General features: G+C 47.0%; 1 protein-coding gene across 4 annotated transcripts in view; it reads right to left on the minus strand.

Moving 5' to 3' along the window:
- Positions 1-20830, minus strand: part of SPATA4 (spermatogenesis associated 4) — a 61015-nt gene that overhangs the window by 20469 nt on the left and 19716 nt on the right. For all 4 annotated transcript variants that reach the window (XM_033942806.1, XM_033942801.1, XM_033942824.1 and 1 more), the window contains exons 3-4: positions 19894-20012; positions 14668-14888 (exon numbers count right to left, since the gene is read on the minus strand). In XM_033942806.1, the coding sequence (XP_033798697.1) occupies positions 14668-14888; positions 19894-20012 (340 nt within the window). The remainder of the gene's footprint in view (positions 1-14667; positions 14889-19893; positions 20013-20830) is intronic.

The following is a 20830-nucleotide window of genomic DNA, read 5'->3' on the forward strand; positions in this document are numbered from 1 at the left end:
TCTATCTTACCTTGAAGGTGGCATATAGGATGAATTGGTTTTTGTGTTATTATTGTTTTGAACTTATTTCTGAAAGCACAGCCGGTGCTGGGATTAGAACTTGCGTGTAAGAGAAAAGAAGCAGCAGAGAAAACTGGAACGTCTGTTTTTGTATTGATGCCAAATTTTGACCTTTTTGTTTGGAACTTTCATTGATGTTCAATAAAAGTGTAATGTTTGGACAAACCAGGCCATTTTGGTGTGCAATTTATGGGAGACACCAGACAAGCTGTGTTCCACCACCTTTATGCTTGCGCCAAGACTAGGATTCTGCGGAGCTACTAGGCCTCGCCAGGAACCCGGTCCCACAATATGTACAGTCTCTTACACTGTAAACCGCTCTGAACTGTTTGTGGTATTGCGGTATACAAAAATAAAGTTATTATTATTATCCTTTTATCCCCTTTTTCTTCAGGAAATTATCTACTCCCTTCTTAAACCCCATTACCGTACTCTGTCCTATCACACCCTCTGGAAGCGCATTCCAGGTGTCCACTACCCTTTGGGTGAAGAAGAACTTCATAGCATTGGTTCTGAATTTATCCCCTCTCAATTTTTCCGAATGCCCTCTCGTTCTTGTAGTTTTCGAAAGTTTGAAGAATTTGTCCCTCTCTACTTTCTCTATGCCCTTCATGATCTTGTAAGTCTCTATCATGTCCCCTCTAAGTCTCCTCTTTTCCAGGGAAAAGAGCCCCAGTTTCTCTAATCTTTCAGCATTTGAAAGGTTTTCCATACCTTTTATCAATCGTGTCGCTCTTTTCTGAACCCTCTCGAATATCACCATATCCTTCTTAAGGTACGGCGACCAATATTGGACGCAGTACTCCAGATGCGGGTGCACCATCACCCAATACAACGGCAGAATAACTTCTTTCGTTCTGGTTGTAATTTCTTGATAATACCAAGCATTCTATTTGCCTTCTTAGAGACCGCTGCGCACTGTGCCAATGGCTTCATTGTCCTGTTCACCATCACCCATTACCAGCCCTTCCATCGTATAGCTGTACTTCGGGTTTCCGTTTCCTACATGCAAGACTTCACATTTCTCTACATTAAACGTCATCTGCCATTTCGTCACCCACTCTTCTAGTTTGTTCAGATCCCTTTGTAAATCCTCACAGTCCTCTTTGGTCCCAACTTCACTAAATAGTTTGGTGTTGTCTGCAAATTTTATTACTTCGCACTTCATCCCTGTTTCTAGATCGTTTATAAATACATTGAACAGCAGCGGTCCGAGGACCGACCCCTGCGGAACACCTTTCGTGACCATCCCTCCAATCCGAGTAGTGGCCCTTCACTCCTACCCGCCAACCAATTTTTGATCCATCTATGTACTTCTCCTTCCACCCCATGGTTCTTCAGTTTCCGTAGTAGGCGGTTGTGGGTACCTTGTCAAAGGCTTTTTGGAAATCTAAGTATACGATGTCTATGGGGTCCTCTTTATCCATTTGTTTAATTCCTTCGAAGAAGTGCAATAAGTTCGTTAGGCAGAAGCCATGTTGGCTTGTTTTCATCAGTTTATTCCTTTCTAGATGCTCATCGATGCTGTTTTTTTATCAGCGCTTTCGCCATCTTCCCCAGAACCGAAGTCAGACTTACCGGTCTGTAGTTCCCCGGGTCACCTCTCGATCCTTTTTTAAAGATGGGTTTAACATTAGCTATCTTCCCATCCTCCAGGATCACCTTGTTTTCAGGGATAGGTTACAAACCTTCTGTAGTAGTTCCGCTATTTCCTCCTTTAGTTCTTTCAGTACCCTTGGGTGGATTCCGTCCGGGCCAGGAGATTTGTCAGTTTTTAATCTATCTATCTGCTTGCGTACGTCTTCAAGGCTTACCTCCATGGATGTTAATTTTTCTGCTTGATCTCCTTTGAAGATTTTTTCAGGTTCCGGCACGTTGGATGTGTCCTCTTTTGTAAATACTGACGAAAAGAACATATTTAGTCTTTCCGCCACTTCTTTCTCCTCCTTCACCCCTCCCTTCCTGTCTCCGTCATCCAGCGGTCCTACCTCCTCCCTAGCCGGCTGCTTCCCTTTAACATATCTGAAGAACGGTTTGAAATTTTGTGCTTCCCTGGCTAGCCTCTCTTCATATTCTCTTTTTGCTTTTCTAACCACAAGGTGACATTCTTTTTGATACTTCCTGTGTTATTTCCAGTTCTCCTCGGTTTTGCCCTTTTTCCATTTCTTGAATGAATTCTTCTTATCACCTATCGCTTTCCTCACTTCTTTAGTTATCCACGCTGGGTCTTTTATTCGGCTCTTTTTGCACCCTTTTCTGAATCTGGGGATATACAGATTTTGACCCTCGCTCACCGTGTCCTTGAATAAAGACCAAGCTTGCTCTACAGTCTGCCATTTCTTTGTGCTGTTCCTAAGTTTCTTCCTTACCATTACCCTCATCGCTTCGTAGTTTCCTTTCTTGAAGTTAAAGGCTGTCGCTGTGGTTCTCTTTCCCTTCGTTATTCCTACTTCAACTTTGAACTTGATCATATTGTGATCACTTTTTCCCAATGGTCCCACTACTTCCACTTCCTTTGCAGGTCCTCTTAGCCCATTAAGGATTAGATCCAGAGTGGCATTCCCTCTCATCAGTTCTCTGACAAGCTGATCCATGAAGCAGTCCTGTATAGCCTCCAGGAATCCGGTCTCCCTGGCGAATTTTGAGTTTCCAAGACTCCAGTCTATCCCGGGATAGTTGAAGTCTTCCATAATAATCGTTACCACTTTTACATTCTCGTTTCATCTCGGCAGCTTCGGTTTGCCCAGGTGGACGATAGTACAGACCCATCTTTATCTCGGGCCCTTTCCTTCCCGGTATTTAAACCCATAGCGATTCCAATTTGTTGGTCGTCGCAGCTGTGTCCACTCTGGTCGAGTGTATGCTTTCTTTTATGTATAGGGCTATTCCTCCTCCTTTCTGACCTGTCCTGTCCTCGCGATAGAGTTTGTACCCCGGCAGTGCTATATCCCATTTGTATTCTTCGTTCCACCATGTTTCGGAGACCCCAATGATGTCTACGTTCTCAGTTTTGGCCATGACTTCTAATTTTCCCATTTTGTTCCTTATGCAATTTAAGTCCTGGTATTTTTTTTGTCTTCGTTTCCTTTCCCTGTGCTTTGATCTTTTTTTTCTTCTCCTGTGCTACTATCCTCTTATCCTCCTCTTCTGGATCAGTCAATTCTTGTGTTTTGCCCATTGTTTCTTCCCAGCATTTTTCCCACTTAGTATCTTCACAGGATACCTTCTTCCAAAACGTCGACTCTTGGTCGACTGTCAGCTTTCCTCTTCTTCTTAGTTTAAGAGCGAAGGACCCGACCAACATCCAACTTACGTTACTGTTTCTGCTCTGAAGATCCCTCCAGACTATCCAACACTGGGAGGACCACTGCCTGATTGACATGAAAAGGAGAAACTACCTTTGGCAGAAAGTAAGGAAAAGGCCGCAACGTTACTCGCTCCCTCGAAAACTCCAGGAAAGGGGACCTTGTAGAGAAAGCCTGCAGCTCAGAAGCATGCCTAGCAGAAGTAATAGCCACCAAGAAGATCGCTTTAAGGGTAAGGTCCTTCAACAAGCAAGCACCCAAAGGCTCAAAAGGTGGACGCACCAGCACGGACAAGACCAGATTAAGATCCAAAGATGGAATAATCACACGGGAGACTTGAGCAATTTGGCCACCCGCAAGAAGTGAACGACATAAGGAATGGAAGTCAGACGCTGACCTCACAACAACCCACGAAAGGCTGACAAGGCCGCTAGCTGAACCCAGAGAGAAGACCAAGCCAGGCCCCTGTCCAGGCCATCCTGCAAGAACTCTAAGATGTGAAGAAGGGAAATGCGAAAAGAGACCATTCCATGCACAGCACACCAGTCCTCAAATACATGCCAAACCCGCACATAAGCCTGAGAATGGACAGTCTCCGGGACTCCAACAGAGTGGAGATTACTTTATCTGAATACCCCTCGTTATCTAGGTGACCCTTTCAAGAACCAAGCCGTAAGACATATGGGACCCGGATCAAACATTGGAATGGGACCCTAAGTCAGAAGGTCGGGCGAGAGAGGCAGAGGATCTGCCACCAGATGCTGCCCCAGGTCCACATACCACGGATGTCTGGACCACTCTGGGGCCACCAGAATCACAAGGCCCGGATGATGAACAATGCGTAGAACTCTGCCCACTAATGGCCACGGAGGAAACCCGTACAACAGACCCTCCGTTAGCCATGGTTGCATTGAGACCCGTCTCTGTGACGACTGAAGAAGCAGGGTGTTTTGGCGTTGACACTTGTGGCCATCAGATCCATGAGGAGCTGACCCCAAGTGTGCACTATCAACTGAAAGGCCACGTAGCTTAGACACCACTCTCCGGGATCTAGCATGTGACTAAGGAAGTCCGCTTGAACATTCTCTACTCCTGCTGTGTTGTAGGCCAAGGTATCCAGAAGATGAGACTCTGCCCAGACCATAAGCAGAGCCGCCTCCTGCGCCACCAGAGTGCTCTTGGTGCCCCCCTGACAAATGACATAGGCCACCACTGTGGCATTGTCTGAAATAACCTAGACCGACTTGCCCGTCAAGAAGAAGTGGAAGGCAAACAGCGCCAGACAGATGGTTCTGGTCTCCACAACACTGATCGACCAGGACGCCTCCTCCGTGGACCAGGTGCCCTGAGCTGAGTGACCTAGACACTGAGCTCCCCAACCAAGAAGACTGGCATCCATGAGAAGCACCGTCTACTGGGGCTGATCCAGGCTCACCCCTTGCACTAGATGGGAAGACTGGAGCCACCAACGAAGACTGCAATGAGCTAAGCCCCTCAGAGGAACAGGATGAGCCACATTATGCCTCTGGGGTGACCACCTCCGAAGCAGAGCATACTGAAAAGGACGCATGTGGGCCCGAACCCACCTCACCACATCCAGGGAAGCCACCATCGACCCCAAGACTTGGAGGAAATCCTGCACCCAAGGACACCGGGACGCCATAAGCAAGCAAATCTGGGACTGCAATTTGATTACCCAGGCCTCTGGGAGGAAGACCTAAGATACTCCAGGTGCTGCGAGGGGGTCAACCGACTCTTGGCAAGGTTGACAACCCATCCCAGCGACTGCAGGAACTGTACCACCCGAGCTGTGACCCGGATGCTCTCCTAGAACAACTTTGCGTGAATCAACTAGTCGACCAGGTAGGGATGCACTAGAATGCCTTCTTGGTGCAATGCCGCCGCAATGACCAACATAACTTTGGTGAACATCCACGAATCCGTGGCCAGACCAAAGGAAAGCACACAGTAGAAATGACCCCGGAAATACCCAGAAGACGGGAAGGTAGCAGCTCTATGGCCAGGTCGGTATCTGCAGAAATCCCGAAGACACCCCTGAGCAGTGCCACCCCTAACTGCCAGGTGGGCATGGTCTTCAGGCAGACAGGGCACTTTAGAGTCTGTCAAAGTCTGAACCAACTTATCCAAATCATCACCAAACAAAAAAAGACCCCTGAAAGGGAAATTTTGTGAGTTTAGTCTTGGACGCCTCATTCGTCGACCAAGCACAAAGCCACAAGGTACGACGCGCGGCCACCCTAAAAGCCATAGACTTGGCGGATGTCCGCACCAAATAATAGAGGGCGTCTGAGAGGAAAGAGGCTGCATCTCAATCTTTGCCACCTCTTGATCCACCAAGGACCAGGTCATCAGACTCACGGTCAAGAACATGCTCGGCTCACCGAAACAAAGCCTGAGCCACAAGCCCCCCACAAATATCCACCTGGATCCCCAAGGCAGACATCAAAATTCTGCTTAAGGATGGACTCCAACTTGCGCATCTCATAGTCCCATAAGGCAGAACCGCCCTCTACGGGCACCGTATGTCACTTAGCAATAGCTGAGACCAATGGTAACTTCAAGGTAGACATATCCCCCCTCCAGGATGGGATATAAATGAGTCATGGAGCGCGCAAACCGAAACGGCGCCTCCGGCATATTCCACTGTGCCAGGATAATATCCCAAATATCCTGATGCATAGGAAAAGGGCGGGATGCAGTGCGGATCCCCCGAAGAAGAGAGTCCCCCACACGTGGGGTCTCAGGAGGAGCCTCCTCAAAACGCAAAACAGGGACCTGCTGAATCAAATCCGGGAGCTCATCTCTGAAAAAGGCGCACCATGGACGCCTCCTCGCCGCAGACAGAAAATCTGAGGCCCCGTTACCAGCGGTTGTCTTCTCGAGAGGATCCTGGAGGTCTCCTCAAGGGTCCAGGTTCTCATCAAGGTCAACACGCTCCTCAGAACACAAGTCTTCGTCCCAGACCACCTGCAGACATTTGGACGAGGAAGGAGAGGGGGGCAAAGCCGCAGGGGGCGTGGAGGGAACAATACCCACTGGAAACCCCCAGACCAACCTCGGAACCCCCCATTCGCCTGAAAATAACCTCTGCACAAAGCAAAAAATAAATCAGGGGAAAGCCTCCTGGCAGTCCCATGGGAATCCCTGTCACAGCAGGGGACCCAGCAGAAACCTGCACCTGTCTTTCCAAGACAGGGAGAAGGTCACCTGAGGCTGCAGAGAAAATGGAGGGTCTTGCCGCCAAAAACGGCCGGTCCAAACAGCTTCTCTTGCTGAATATGTCGAGCCTTAAGAGAGTGTTTTTGTAAAGCAGAACAGTGGATGCAAGTGTCTACTTGATACTGAATGCACCAGCTGTGTAGGTCAGTGATGGAGATGGGCCATTGGCAACGAGTGCACTTTTTGAACCCACTAGAAAGCCTCAACATGTGAGGAAATATCTCAGTGACAAAGTCGAAAAATGCAATGGTTTAACCACAAGAAGGAAAACCGGTGAGAAAATACCGGAGAGATAAAGGCTCAAAGGCCTGACTGAGGAAAGAAAAAATAAAGGGGAAATTAACTTCTTTTTTTAAAGACTGAAGAAAAGATACTAAAAGTAGAATGAAAATAAAAGAAAACTAAGCCAAAAGGCAAAAAGTACGTTGATTGGAAAGGTAGCTTGATTTGGACAAAGTCTAAAAAACAAGTTCTTCAGGTGGGAAGGCACAGGCATGTGTACAGTACAAGCAGTATTGAAGCTTCTTAAGAAGTTTAAAGTGACAGTACACTTTTAGAACCATGCTCCATGGATGACATCATCCACATGTGAGAATATGCTGCCTGCTTGTCCAAGGATAATAAAGTGTCTGTCGAATAGAATGTTCACATTTTAAATAGGTAAATTGTAAAATTTGACTACCCTGGTCACAAAAGCAAAGTTTTATGGTATAACAGACATTCTCTATACTTTTTAGGCATGAGCAATTAGGAAATTACATTTATTGCCCTGGAACAAAACTCATGTTCTTTCTTCAATATCTCCTTTATAATGATTTTAGTATGGCATACTGTACCATGTTTGATAGTATTATTAATTTCAATGATGATGAAATGAGATTTAGAAGCCAACAAATACCAGAGATGCATGTCTTAAAGCTATACCCCCAAATGTCATACTCTGTAAATTAAAAAAAATTGTAGCAGTGTTATTTAAGAAGTGGATTAACATTTGAAATAAATTTAAAAGAGAATGCATCAGTACATTCTCTCTAAAAACGAAAGACAGAAGCTATGAATAAAGATGATGTGGAAACATTTTGGCCATAAAATTGCTCAGAACGTAAACAAAATATTACCTTAAAGTTGCAATGTCATAAGGCAGGCAATATTTAAAAGTATTTACAATGGTAAATGCAAATTTACTCATGTAAAAGTGTATTTTAAAAATTGGCCTAGCTCTGTAAGGGGCTAAAAACATGCACACTTGTTCTGCAGCAAACATGCTTTTTCCCCTCACATTAAATATGGATGGAAGTGGTTATGGGAGTAAAAGTATGCATGTGTTCACTGCTTCTTTGCAGGTGTGAAGGATGCAGATACCTTCATTATGTATACCAGGCAAGGAGTTTACCCTTTGAAAATGAGATTGTAATGAACCCTATCAAAATTACTCTGAAAATATCTAAGAAATAAGGAAAGGAGAAATTAGGTTCTTACCTGCTAATTTACTTTCTTTTAGCTTCTCCAGACCAGTAGAGGTTAACTTTACGAATGGGTATATATCTAATCATGACCAGCAGGTGGAGACTGAAAACAAAACTTTGGGACAGTATATACTATCCTCCCTTCTCTATTTCCCTCAGTCTGCCGAATAGCCAAGCAGAACCAAGAACTGGAAAACAGGAAGAAAACAATACTCCGAACAGGAGTAACAAATAACATACCCAAATGCTGTTGGAAAATGCAGAGGAGAAATACCCGAAGGAAAATGTCCCCACAGCTCGCCAGCTAAGCCAGCCGAGCCACAGCCGCTGTTCTTTAATTCTCCCCGGCCCTAGAAAAATACTAGAACCCGCAGCAAAAAACAAAAACTGCCCGCGAAAACAGCCCCAACAACAACAACAACAACAGACAGGGTGGGGACCTCTACTGGTCTGGAGAAGCTAAAAGAAAGTAAATTAGCAGGTAAGAACCTAATTTCTCCTTCTTTAGCACTCTCCAGACCAGTAGAGGTTAACTTTACGAATGGGACGTACCAAAGCAGTCCCTCTCACGGGCGGGACCCCCGAAGGGCCGATACCAGAACACGCTCACCGAACACCGCGTCCCGACGCGCCTGAACATCTACCCGATAATGTCTAACAAATGAATGCAAGGAGGACCAAACCGCAGCCTTACAAATATCCACCGGAGGCACGAGCGACGACTCAGCCCAAGAAGCCGCCTGACCCCGAGTGGAATGAGCCTTGAGAAACTCCGGAACAGGCTACTGTTTCAGAAGATAAGCGGAAGCAATCGTCTCCTTGATCCAGCGCGCAATAGTAGCCTTAGAAGCGCCAGCTCCCCGACGAGGACCAGCCAGGAGGACAAAGAGATGATCGGACTTCCGGAATTCCTGGGTCCGCTGCACATCAGAGCGAAGGACCCGACCGACATCCAACTTGCGCAGCTGCCGTTGCTCAGAAGAGCCCTCCCGACCACCCAAGACCGGGAGAACCACCGATTGATTGACATGAAAAGGAGAAACAACCTTCGGCAGAAAGGAAGGAACAGGCCGCAAGACGACCCGCTCCCTAGAAAACTCCAAGAAGGGAGCCCTACAAGAGAAAGCCTGCAGCTCAGAAACACGCCTAGCAGAAGTAATGGCCACCAAAAAGACCGCCTTCAAAGTAAGGTCCTTCAAAGAACAGTCGTCCAAGGGCTCGAAAGGCGGGCGCACCAAAACAGAGAGAACCAGATTAAGATCCCAAGAGGGAACCGAGGGCCGTAGGGGAGGCCTAAGCAACTTGGCCGCCCGCAGAAACCGAATCCCATCAGGAAGAGCCGATAAACGCTGACCTGACACCAACCCTCGAAAGGCCGACAGGGCCGCAAGATGAACCCGGAGAGAAGACCAAGCCAGGCCTCTATCCAGGCCATCCTGCAAGAACTCTAGAATGTTAGGCAGAGAAGCGCGAAAAGAGGTCACTCCCCGCGCCCGACACCATTCCTCAAAGAGACGCACATAAGCCCGAGAGGTAGAAAGCCTCCGGGACCCCAACAGTGTAGCGATCACCTTGTCTGAATATCCCTTCTTGCTAAGGCGACCCCTTTCAAGAGCCACGCTGTAAGACAGAAGGGAGACGGGTCGAACATGGGAATGGGACCCTGCATCAGAAGGTCGTCCGAGAGAGGCAGAGGAAGAGGAACCGCCACCAGGTGCCTCACCAGATGCGCATACCACGGACGTCGAGGCCAATCCGGTGCCACCAGCACCACCAAACCCGGATGGTGAACAATGCGAAGAAGCACTCTGCCCACCAGCGGCCAAGGAGGGAACACATACAACAGCCCCTCCGTTGGCCACGGCTGGACCAGAGCATCCAGACCCTCGGCCAGCCCTTCCCTGCGACGACTGAAGAAGCGGGGCACTTTGGCGTTGCCACTCGTGGCCATCAGGTCCATCAGGGGCTGCCCCCAATCTTGCACTATCAACCGAAACGCTCCGGCGCCGAGAAACCACTCTCCTGGATCCAGGAAGTGACGACTGAGGAAGTCTGCCTGAACATTTTCTACCCCGGCTATATGAGAAGCCGAGAGGTCCAGAAGATGGGACTCCGCCCAAACCATGAGCCGAGCCGCCTCCTGCGCCACAGGAGTGCTCTTGGTGCCCCCCTGACGATTGACATAAGCCACCGCCGTGGCATTGTCCGACAGGACTCTGACCGACTTGCCCAGGAAAAGGAAGTGGAAAGCTAACAGCGCCAGCCTGACCGCTCTGGTCTCCAACACGTTGATCGACCAGGAGGCCTCCTCCGCGGACCAGGTGCCCCGAGCTGAGTGGCCCATAAACTGAGCCCCCCAACCGAGGAGACTCGCATCCGTAAGGAGCACCGTCCACTGCGGGAGATCCAGACCCACCCCCTGAACCAGGTGAGGGGTCCGGAGCCACCAGCGCAGACTGCAGCGCGCCAAGCCTCGTAGGGGAACCGGAACATCCAAATCTTGCCTCCGGGGAGACCACCTCCGGAGCAGAGCATACTGAAGAGGACGCATGTGGGCCCGCGTCCACCTCACCACGTCCAGGGACGCAGCCATTGACCCCAGGACTTGGAGGAAATCTCGCGCCCGAGGACCCCGGGACGCCAAAAGCAGGCGAATCTGAGATTGCAATTTGCTCACCCGGGCCTCTGGAAGGAAGACCTTCCCCAAGGAGGTGTCGAACATAACCCCAAGGCACTCCAGACGCTGAGCCGGGACCAACCGACTCTTGGAAAGGTTGACCACCCAGCCCAGCGACCGGAGAAACTCCACCACCCGAGCCGTAACCCGGGAGCTCTCCTGCAACGACTTTGCCCGAATCAACCAGTCGTCCAGGTAGGGGTGAACCAGGATGCCCACCGACCGCAAGGCTGCCGCGACGACCACCATTACCGTGGTGAACGTCCGAGGAGCCGTGGCCAGACCAAAGGGAAGCGCACAGAACTGAAAGTGCCGCCCCAAGATCGCAAAGCGAAGGAAGTGCTGATGAGAGGCCCGAATTGGAACCTGCAAGTAGGCCTCCGTCAGATCGAGAGACGTAAGAAACTCCCCCGGCTGAACCGCCAGAATGACCGACCGCAGCGTTTCCATGCGGAAAGATGGAATCTGGAGAGCTCTGTTGACCCCTTTCAAATCCAGGATGGGCCGAAAGGTCCCCTCCTTTATGGCCACCACAAAGTAAATGGAGTACCTGCCGGTGCCCCACTCCGTAGGGGACACCGGCACCACTGCCTCGAGATCTAGCAAACGCTGAAGGGTCTGACGAAAAGCCTGCGTCTTCCATGGAGTCTGACATGGAGAAGCGAGGAAAAGGTCCGGCAGAGAGCGGGTAAACTCCAGAGCGTAACCGTCCCGCACCACCTCAAGGACCCACTGATCGGACGCGATCTCGGCCCATTTGGGGAAAAATTTGCGCAGCCGGGCCCCCACCGGAACCAAAGGGGGCGCCGGCAAGGAGTCATTGCGCAGGACGGGAAGCGGGGGAACCGGCGGAGGGATTCCCTGCCCCCCGACGGGCCCCCCGAAAGGGCTGCATGCGCTGGAAGAACCGACCCCGGGAAAAACCCTGAGCCGGGAAAGAAGCAGCCCCACGCCCCGGGCGATACTTGCGAAATTCCCGCAAACGCCCCCGGGCAGCCCCACACCTAGACGCAGGGCGGGCACGGTCCTCAGGCAGACGGGGCACCTCCGAGTCCGTCAGAGTCTGAATCAACTCATCTAATTCCTCTCCAAACAAAAAGACCCCCTAAAGGGAACTTTAGTAAACTTAGCTTTGGATGCAGAATCCGCCGCCCAAGCGCGCAGCCACAAAATACGCCGCGCGGCCATGCCATAGACTTAGCCGAAATCCGCACCAAGTCATAAAGAGCATCTGAGAGGAACGAGGCAGCCATCGCAATCTTCGCTACCTCCTGATCCACTAGAGACCAGTCATCAGACTCCCGATCCAGGACACGCTCAGCCCACCGAAACACGGCGCGAGCGACTAGCTCCCCACAAACAGCCGCCTGGACCCCAAAGGCAGAGACATCAAAATCATACTTAAGAAGTGTCTCTAACGCACGCGCCTCCGAGACCCTAAGAGCAGAACCGTCCATAACAGGCACGGTATGCCGCTTAGGAAGTGCCGAGACCACCGCGTTCCCCATTGGCGAAATTAAGGTAGCCCTACCTCCCTCCGGGACGGGATACCCAAGAGCCAAGGCGCACACCAAACGAAGCTGCGCCCATAGGCCACTGCGCCAACACAAAATCCCGCAAATCCTGACGCACAGGAAAAGAGCGGGAACCAGGACAGACCCCCTGAAGCAGAGGGGCCCCCATACGCGGGGTCTCCGGCGGCGCCACTGCAAAAATGCAGCACCAAGGAGACCTGCTACACAGGTCTAAAAGCTCATCCCTCTGAATAAAAAAGCGCACCACGGACGCATCTGCTCTGGAAGACGGGAAACCCGCCGCCCCGCTGCCAACAGGCGTCCCCTCTAGAGGATCCTGGAAGCCCGCCAAAGCAGCCAGGTCCTCAACCAGGCCAACACGCTCCTCCGCCCACCAATTCGCAATCCAAGCCCCCCCGCGGGCGCTTGGATGAGGGAGGAGGAAGAGGGGACGCCAAACGAAAAGAGGGAGGCAAAGCCATAGGGGGCGCGGAGGGAAACCCCCCCCGAAACCCCCCAGGCGCACGTGGGACCCCCAAAAGTCCGCACAAAGAAAGAAAATAAATTGGGGGCAAAAAACCCCTGGGGGTCCCCAGGGACTCCCTGCCCCAGCAAGGGTCCATGCTGAAACCTGCCCCTGTGTTCGCCATACAGGGGGAAGGTCACCTGAGGTTGCAGACAAAATGGAGGGGCCAGACAAAGAAAATGGCGAAGTTCCCGCCAAAAATGCTCCCTCCATGGCCTGTAGCGGCTGAGAAGACTGAACAGTCCCAGCCGCTAAGACAGGCAAGTCGGCATCAGCTGTCAAAAAATCAGCTGAGAGGGAATCCTTCGGGGAATCCCTCCGTGGGCGGTTGTGGAAGACCGGGCTTCCCCACTGCTCCAAGCCGACTCGCGAGGCACCATCGGCGGGGAGCTCTGGGCGCCTGCAGCCGCTGCCGACGGAGCTCCACCACCTCACCGACCCAAACCGCCGAGTTCAGGCCGGCCGCGAGTGCCTCGCGGCTGGACTAAAATTGTGGCCTACTCCCCCGGAGAAGGGCACAATTGCTCCAGACGCGACCTAGCTATAAAAAAGTGCTGGTTACATGAAAAAATACAGTAAAATACAGTTTTCTTAAAGGGAAACAACCCTCCAGACCAGCACTACCTCAGGATTTTTTTTTTTTTTTTTTACAGAACAGACTCCACAGGCTCTCGAAGCAATATGCCTTGCTTGATTTAGGGGGCAAGGCTTACTGCTGAGGCTCCTCTAAAAAAATGTGGGGAGGTGGAGGAAGTGGGGGGAGGGACCCCGCTCGTGACCCGCCGGGTTTGACACCCCCGAGGTCGGACGAACCCCCAAACAGGGCCCGACCAAGCTCCGTCCGGCCAAAAACAGGGACAATAAACCCCTAAACAAATTCCAACAGCCCTACCAAGAGAGATGGGTACAGATCACTCAACACCTGCTGGAGACTGAAAGAAGACTGAGGGAAATAGAGAAGGGAGGATAGTATATACTGTCCCAAAGTTTTGTTTTCAGTCTCCACCTGCTGGTCATGATTAGATATATACCCATTCGTAAAGTTAACCTCTACTGGTCTGGAGAGTGCTAAAGAAATGACAAATACCATATAGTAGAGACTGCTAAATAAGAACATTAGATTTGCCGCTGCTGGGTCAGACCAGTGGTCCATCATGCCCAGCAGTCTGCTCTCGCGGTGGCCCTTAGGTCAAAGACCAGTGCCCTACTTGAAGTCTAGTCTTACCTGCGCATGTTCTGTTCCAGTAGGAACGTATCCAACCTTTTCTTGAATCTCTGAAGGGTGCTTTTCCCTATAACAGCCTCTGGAAGAGCATTCTAGATGTCTACCACTCTCTGGGTGAAGAAGAACTTCCTTACGTTTGTACGGAATCTATTCCCTTCTAACTTTAGCGAGTGCCCTCTTGTTCTCCTCAGCTTGGAGAGGGTGAACAATCTCTCTTTCTCTACTAAGTCAATTCCCTTATTTATCTTAAATGTTTTGATCATGTTTCCTCTCAGTCTTCTCTTTTCAAGGAAGAAGGGGCCCAGTTTCTCTAGCCTCTTCTTGATTAAAGAGTACCATAAATGTGCAGATGTCTGCAAGCAGCTCCATGGAATTTCCTGTGGATGCTAGCAGATTACCCTCAGGGATTTCAGACTTTTGTAGGAAATATGAAGTAATAAACAATGGATAGTTGTTTCTACACTGACTGGATGGAGTGTAACTCTCAAAAGAAATCACAAATATATTCAAGTGGATTAACTTGTCAATCACATTGCTTTGACTAAAAAAAAAACCAACAACAATGCAAAGGATTTCAAGGACAGAGAAGAAAAATAAGCCAAACATCATTTTAAAAAGAATTATTCCCACCATTTTTTAAATGAGATCACTTACTTGGGTTCTCTAATCTTTCTTCATATCTGTGTTGCAAATGTCTATTAAGTATTGTCTGAACTTTCTGCTGGTTAAAGACAGTATCTGGCTCCGCAATTATTTCTGTTATCCTAATATTATTCTTCACTGCTTTTGTGGCAGTTGATCTAGCAACCATAGGTAACATTTTCTGGTAAGAGGTATCTGTCAAATCAATCTTTTCATCCTTAATACATTTAATTCTAGAAAAATAAATTAAAAGAAAATGATTAATATCAAACAGGGACTAAATCTGCAGATTCGCAACCATTCATTACTATGGCGCAATAAAAATTTATTTTGTGTAATTATTTGATACACTGAAACAAATAAGCTAACAGAATGACTTATTATTAACAAATTATATCAGCCACATCTTTATTTTCCTTTGTACACTTTAGTTAGTAATAGTAAAGTTCAGTGAATTCACAGCGCTCTGTCTTTTTATTAAGGACTAACTATACAAACCAGTATATTTGATTCCCGAGCTCACTTTTGTATCTTTGAATTTATGGGAGGATGTTTTCAGATCATTTATTTGATTTAATTTGATTAATTATTTATTCGATCTAATTTGTTTTTCCAGATTTCTCTTGTTATTCAAAGATGTTAAAACTGGTATTGTATTATTTCTTGTTTTTGACTAAAGTTATGTCAAAATGGATAAAATGAAAATAAAGAATTAAAAACAGAAAAAAAAAATTATAAAGATAGTAGTACAAAAATGGTACTTTAAAATGTAGTTTAAAAGCTAACAGAATGACTAATTATTAACAAATTATAAAGATAGTACAATAATGGTACTTTAAAATGTAGTTTAAATAAGACTACAGGAACCCAAGGAGGCACTCAATGTAAAGGAAAAAAAGGGACAAAATAATAGGATGCACTAGATAATAAAAATCAAGAATAGGAGAATTTGGATACATGTTTTCTTATTTATTAATGTAAATGAGGTTTTAGAAGTTTAGAAGAGTGTGTGGCGCAGTGGTTAGCATCCTGGGGTTATGGGTTCAAACCTACGCTGTTCCTTATGACCCTGGTCAAGTTACTTAATCCCCCCATTGCCCCAGGTACATTAGATAGATTGTGAGCCCCCCGGGACAGACAGGGAAAAATGCTTGAGTACCTGAATAAATTAATGTAAATCGTTCTGAGCTCCCTTGAGAGAACGGTATAAAAAAATTGAATAAATAAATAAATAAAGCAGAAAATCTATCAAAATCTAATGGCTAGAGTAAGATGAGTGAAAAAACAGGAACATGATAGAAGCTGTGATAGAAGAAGATGAGTTGGATATAGTGGTTCACGGAGAATCATGACTGGGATGTAGTTAAACTAGGTTATAATCTGTTCAGGAAAGACAGGGTAGGAAGAAAAGGAGGTGGAGTAGAATTATATGTTAAAGATCATATTAAAGCCACACAATTTCCAGATCTGTGGATCAATTTGGAAAGAGGGAATGGTAAATATATTTACAATGGTGTGATATTACAGACCTTCTTCACAGATGGAAGAAGTGGACAGAAATTTAATTGTAGACATTCAGAATATATTTTTTTTTAAAAAAAAGGGAAAGTTTTACTAATAGGTGATTTTAACATGCTGGATGTTGATTGGGGTATCCCTATTGCGGGGTCTTCTAGAAGCAGTAAAAATGAAAGTGAAACCTTTTGAGCAGAATACTCCACAAGTCTTGGGATAATTATATGTATAGCTTGAGGTTTATCATATTATTCTCTCCTTGGAGAAAGCCTATAATGGCAATACACTGTAAAAGAGACCCAGTTTAGGAATATTTTAATGAAGTTCTTCAACCTATGGGTAAGGCAGGCATTTATGCAAAATTCAAACACTACAGCAAAAAAATGCAAGGACTGGTAGCCCGAATGAAATAACAACATAAGAAGTGCTTTGATGAAGATGGCAAAAGGAACTTTTGAACAGGCAGGATCTTCAGGTTGGTAAATGTTTTGATTTCATCATATTCTTAAAGACTGCCTTTAAGCATTATCATATTTGATCAAAATATATTTGTTATTATTCCTGCATGTTACCGTCATTTCAATAGAGTTGTTATGAAGAAATAAACTCGGGAGCTCTCCTGAATCAACCAGTCATCCAGATAGGGATGAACCAATATGGTCTCCTTGCGCAAGGCTGCTGCCAGCACCACCACCATAACCTTGGTGAAGGAGCCATGGCCAGACCAAACAGAAGTGCACAAAACTGATAATGCTTTCCCAAAATCACAGTGAGGGAATCACTGATGAGAATTCCTGATCGGAATATGAAGGCAAGCCTCTGTCAAGTTGCAAGAAGTCAGGAATTCCCCAGGCTGCATTGCTAAAATGACTGATTTGAGGGTCTCCATTCAAATCGAAGGGGACCAGAGCACTCTGTTGATACCTTTCAGATCCAGAATAGGCCAAAAAGGCCCCTCTTTCTTGAGCACCACAAAATAAATGGAGTACCTTCCGGAGCGAATTTCCGGGGGAGGTACCGGCCCGACGGCCCAGAGCTCCACCAACCTCCAAAGAGTCTGACAAAACGCCCGTTTCTTCCAAGCAGACTGACAAGGGGAAGAAAGAAAAAGATCTAGCAAGGGCCGGTTGAACTCGAGGGCACTGCCATCCCGAATCACTTCCATAACCCACTGATCTCGGTCTACTCCTGGTAAAAACTCCCATAAAAGGGCTCCCACCGGAACCGGGGGAAGGACCTGTATATCTTCACTGACCTGAACAGGCAGGGGTGGAGGCACTAGAGGTGTCATTACCCCCCAGCGGGCTCCATTAAAGGACAGCATGTGCTGAAAGAAACATCCTCTGGAACAAAAGGCAGCCAAACTCCGGTCAGGACAATACCTATGAAACTCATGCAGATGCCCCCCCTATGAAACTCATGGCTAGAGCATCCCCGTGATGCTGAACGAGGCTTGTCCTCTGGAAGCTGAGGCACCTTGGAGTCACTCAAGGCCTGATAAAGCTTGTCCAACTCCTCGCCAAAGAAGAAGGAACCTCAAAAAGAAAATTTACTGAGCTTTGACTTAGAGGCCGACCAATCATGAAGCCAGAGGGTATGTAGAGTAGCCACTCCGAGGGACATAGACTTGGCTGACGCCCACAACAAATCATACAGTGCATCAGAAAGATAAGAAGCGCTGAGCTCGAACTTAGCCACCTCCTCATCCACTAAAGACCAGTCAGCAGACTCCCGGGTCAATAATATGCTCAAACCACCAGAAACAGGCCCTGGCTACCAGAACACCACAAATCACCGCCTGGACACCCAAGGCTGTCACGTCAAAACTCTGTTTAAGGAGAGACTACATTCTGTGGTCCTGGGGGTCTCTCAAGGCTGAGCCACCTTCCACTGGCACTATATGGCTGATGAGCAATGACCAAAACCATAGCATCAAACATGGGAGACTTGAAGATATCCCTAACAAGGTCAGGAATGGGACAGAGGTGAGCCATGGACCACGCCAAGCGAAAAGGTGCATCTGGAGCCTTCTACTACGCGTGCACCATAATCCGAATATCCTGATACATAAAAAAGGGTCAGGAGGCTGACCAGATCCCCCACAGCAGAGGCTCCACAACCTGAGTGGGGGTCTTTAGCTTCTTCCTCAAAAGCGCAAAACTGAAGACACTTGAAGAATAAGCTCCTGCAACTCTTCCTGGTGAAAAATGCGAATAATTGAGGTGTCCCTGCCAACCAGCAGATCCAAGGACCAACTGTCTGCCACATCATCCTCCCCAAGAGGGTCCTGGGTGTCACCAAGGAGGTCCAGGTCCTTATCAGGAAAGACCACATCAATGAGGAAATCTTCTTGTCCCAAGAAACATGCAGATGCTTGGGTGGAGAAGGAAGGGTTGGACGGGAACAAACGCTGAAGAGAGCATACCCCCAGAAGAACTGAAGCCTCCGGGGAAAAAGCAGGACCCCCCAGCCGCCTGCAAGTAAGCCTTGTACATGACTAACACAAAATCAGAGGCAAAAACCCCTGACAGAAAAAAAGACATGCACTGCTGGTGAAAAAGAAACACCAGAGACCGGTTCCTGTTGTTCTAAAACAGGAGGGAGGTCACCTGAGGCCAAATGATGGAGCTTCCCACCAAAACTGGAGAAAAGACCACCAAAAAATGATCCTCGACTTCGGCAGAAACAAAAAAGTCTGAATGGACCCAGTCGCTAAAGAAAAACCACCAGCAAACACAGTTGGTACAGAAAGGGAATCCCCAGTACTATCAGCAGTAAGAGAAACCCCCAAGCTCTGTCTGGCCGAACAAAAGGGTCAAGAAACAGGCCACTAATCACATCCAACAGGCCCTAAGCTAACTACAGGAAGACTGCACAGGCTTACCACCTCCACAAGACTTAGAACAAACTGATTACAGATGGGACTGCACAGCCCACTTGTACTGCTGCCAAAAGTCAATGTGTTCTCAGTCTCCATCTGCTGGCAGAAGAGTGTAAACCCATCCATCTGTGCCGGTCTAGAGGGATGATAAAGAAATTCTGGTGCCTATATTTAGGTATGAAAGTCGGCGCTAAGCATGATTCTATAAACGGCACCAATTTTGAATGCCCATTTACTGAATCCAGCTCTTCGTGGTACCTCATGTTGATAACTTCCTCCATCACCCCCCACACCTGTAAATCTAGTTGTAATACTAAAATTGGAAGAAAAAAACAGTTTACTCAATGCTTACCTAAACTGAAAGACAGATCCCTCAACTTAAAACTCAGTTCCCCAGTCTTTGCCTGAAAATCTCCAGCACTCCTCAGTTCATATAGAACAGTGTTCATATAGAACAGGCCCTCGATATGTTTACCATAATCACAAAACTAAAATAAAACAATCTCTTGATCATATGTCGCTATAAATGACAATATTATTATTAAGACTTAGCCAAAAGGAAAGATTTATAAACTATAAAGAGTTTTTACCTCATGCAAAACTGTCATTTCTTTAATAAGACATTAACTATTTTTTTCTGAGGCCCTCCAAGTACCGACAAATCCAAAATGTGGCCCTGCAAAGGGTTTGAGTTTGAGACCGCTGATATAGAAGTACAAATGAATGGTCAAAGTAGAGTTTAATCTTAAATCCTTCAAAAATGTTTTAATTAATTAAACTATTACTGTACTGCATCCAGTAGATTTTGTTCTCACACAAATGGTTAGAAATTATGTACTTACTTTCTGCTTGTTAAAATAACATAGATATTCTGTATCAAAGCTTCTGCCGCTCCTGGTTTACGGTGAATTGTTCCATGAATCAGCTCTTTGGCAAGATTCAGGTGTCTTTTTATAAAGAACTTTAAAAAAGAAAACAATATTTTAGAACCATTACTATTATTGAAATTGAGATACACAAGTCAAAACATTTCACAGGTTGCCAAGGAATCTGCTTGGGTCTAAAATCAAACATAAGTCAAGAGAAATAGTACAGAAAAAAAAAACCCAAGCAAGCAATGTACTACTATTGCTTTTAAAAACTTCTCAGTGGTAAAAAGTATGGTGCTTTTTAAATCTTTTTGCTGAAACTTTTGCATGAAGATTTGAAAATCATCCATGCATATAGTTTTTCCTCCTCTAATTTAAAAAATTAATCACAAATGCTTATTTTCAGTGAATGAAAGTATGAATGTTGTAGAACATACTGACTTTTAGATACACTGAAGGATGAGTTTTCAGACAATATAGGGTTATTTTTTTTTTTTTTTTTGGAGGGGGGGTTCCTGTTCGAATGACTTAGAAAATTGTCCTCAATAGTGGAAAGAGACATCCAGGTTCACATCCCGATGCTATTCCTCCTTACAATTTTGGGCAAGTCACTTAATTTTCCATTGCCACATACATACTTAGGGGCAATTCTCTAACAGGCTGTCCTGTTTTAGGTGGCTCAGTGCAGCACAGGAAGTGCTTATTCTAAAATGGTGTCTGGGCATGCTGGTTCCATTAAAAACCAACATAAATCCAAACTGGAGTACTAAATTTAGCTGCAACCACTTATGCCAGGTGAATGGCAGATGTAAATGGGCACACCTAAGTGTACCTTGAAATGCATATAACATATTCTTCTGTAAGTTATGTGTATAAGTTGAAGATTCACCTATTTTCCTCCCATATGTAT

Source organism: Geotrypetes seraphini, chromosome 1 (assembly GCF_902459505.1).
Source record: "Geotrypetes seraphini chromosome 1, aGeoSer1.1, whole genome shotgun sequence".
In the NCBI taxonomy this organism is placed as follows: domain Eukaryota; kingdom Metazoa; phylum Chordata; class Amphibia; order Gymnophiona; family Dermophiidae; genus Geotrypetes; species Geotrypetes seraphini.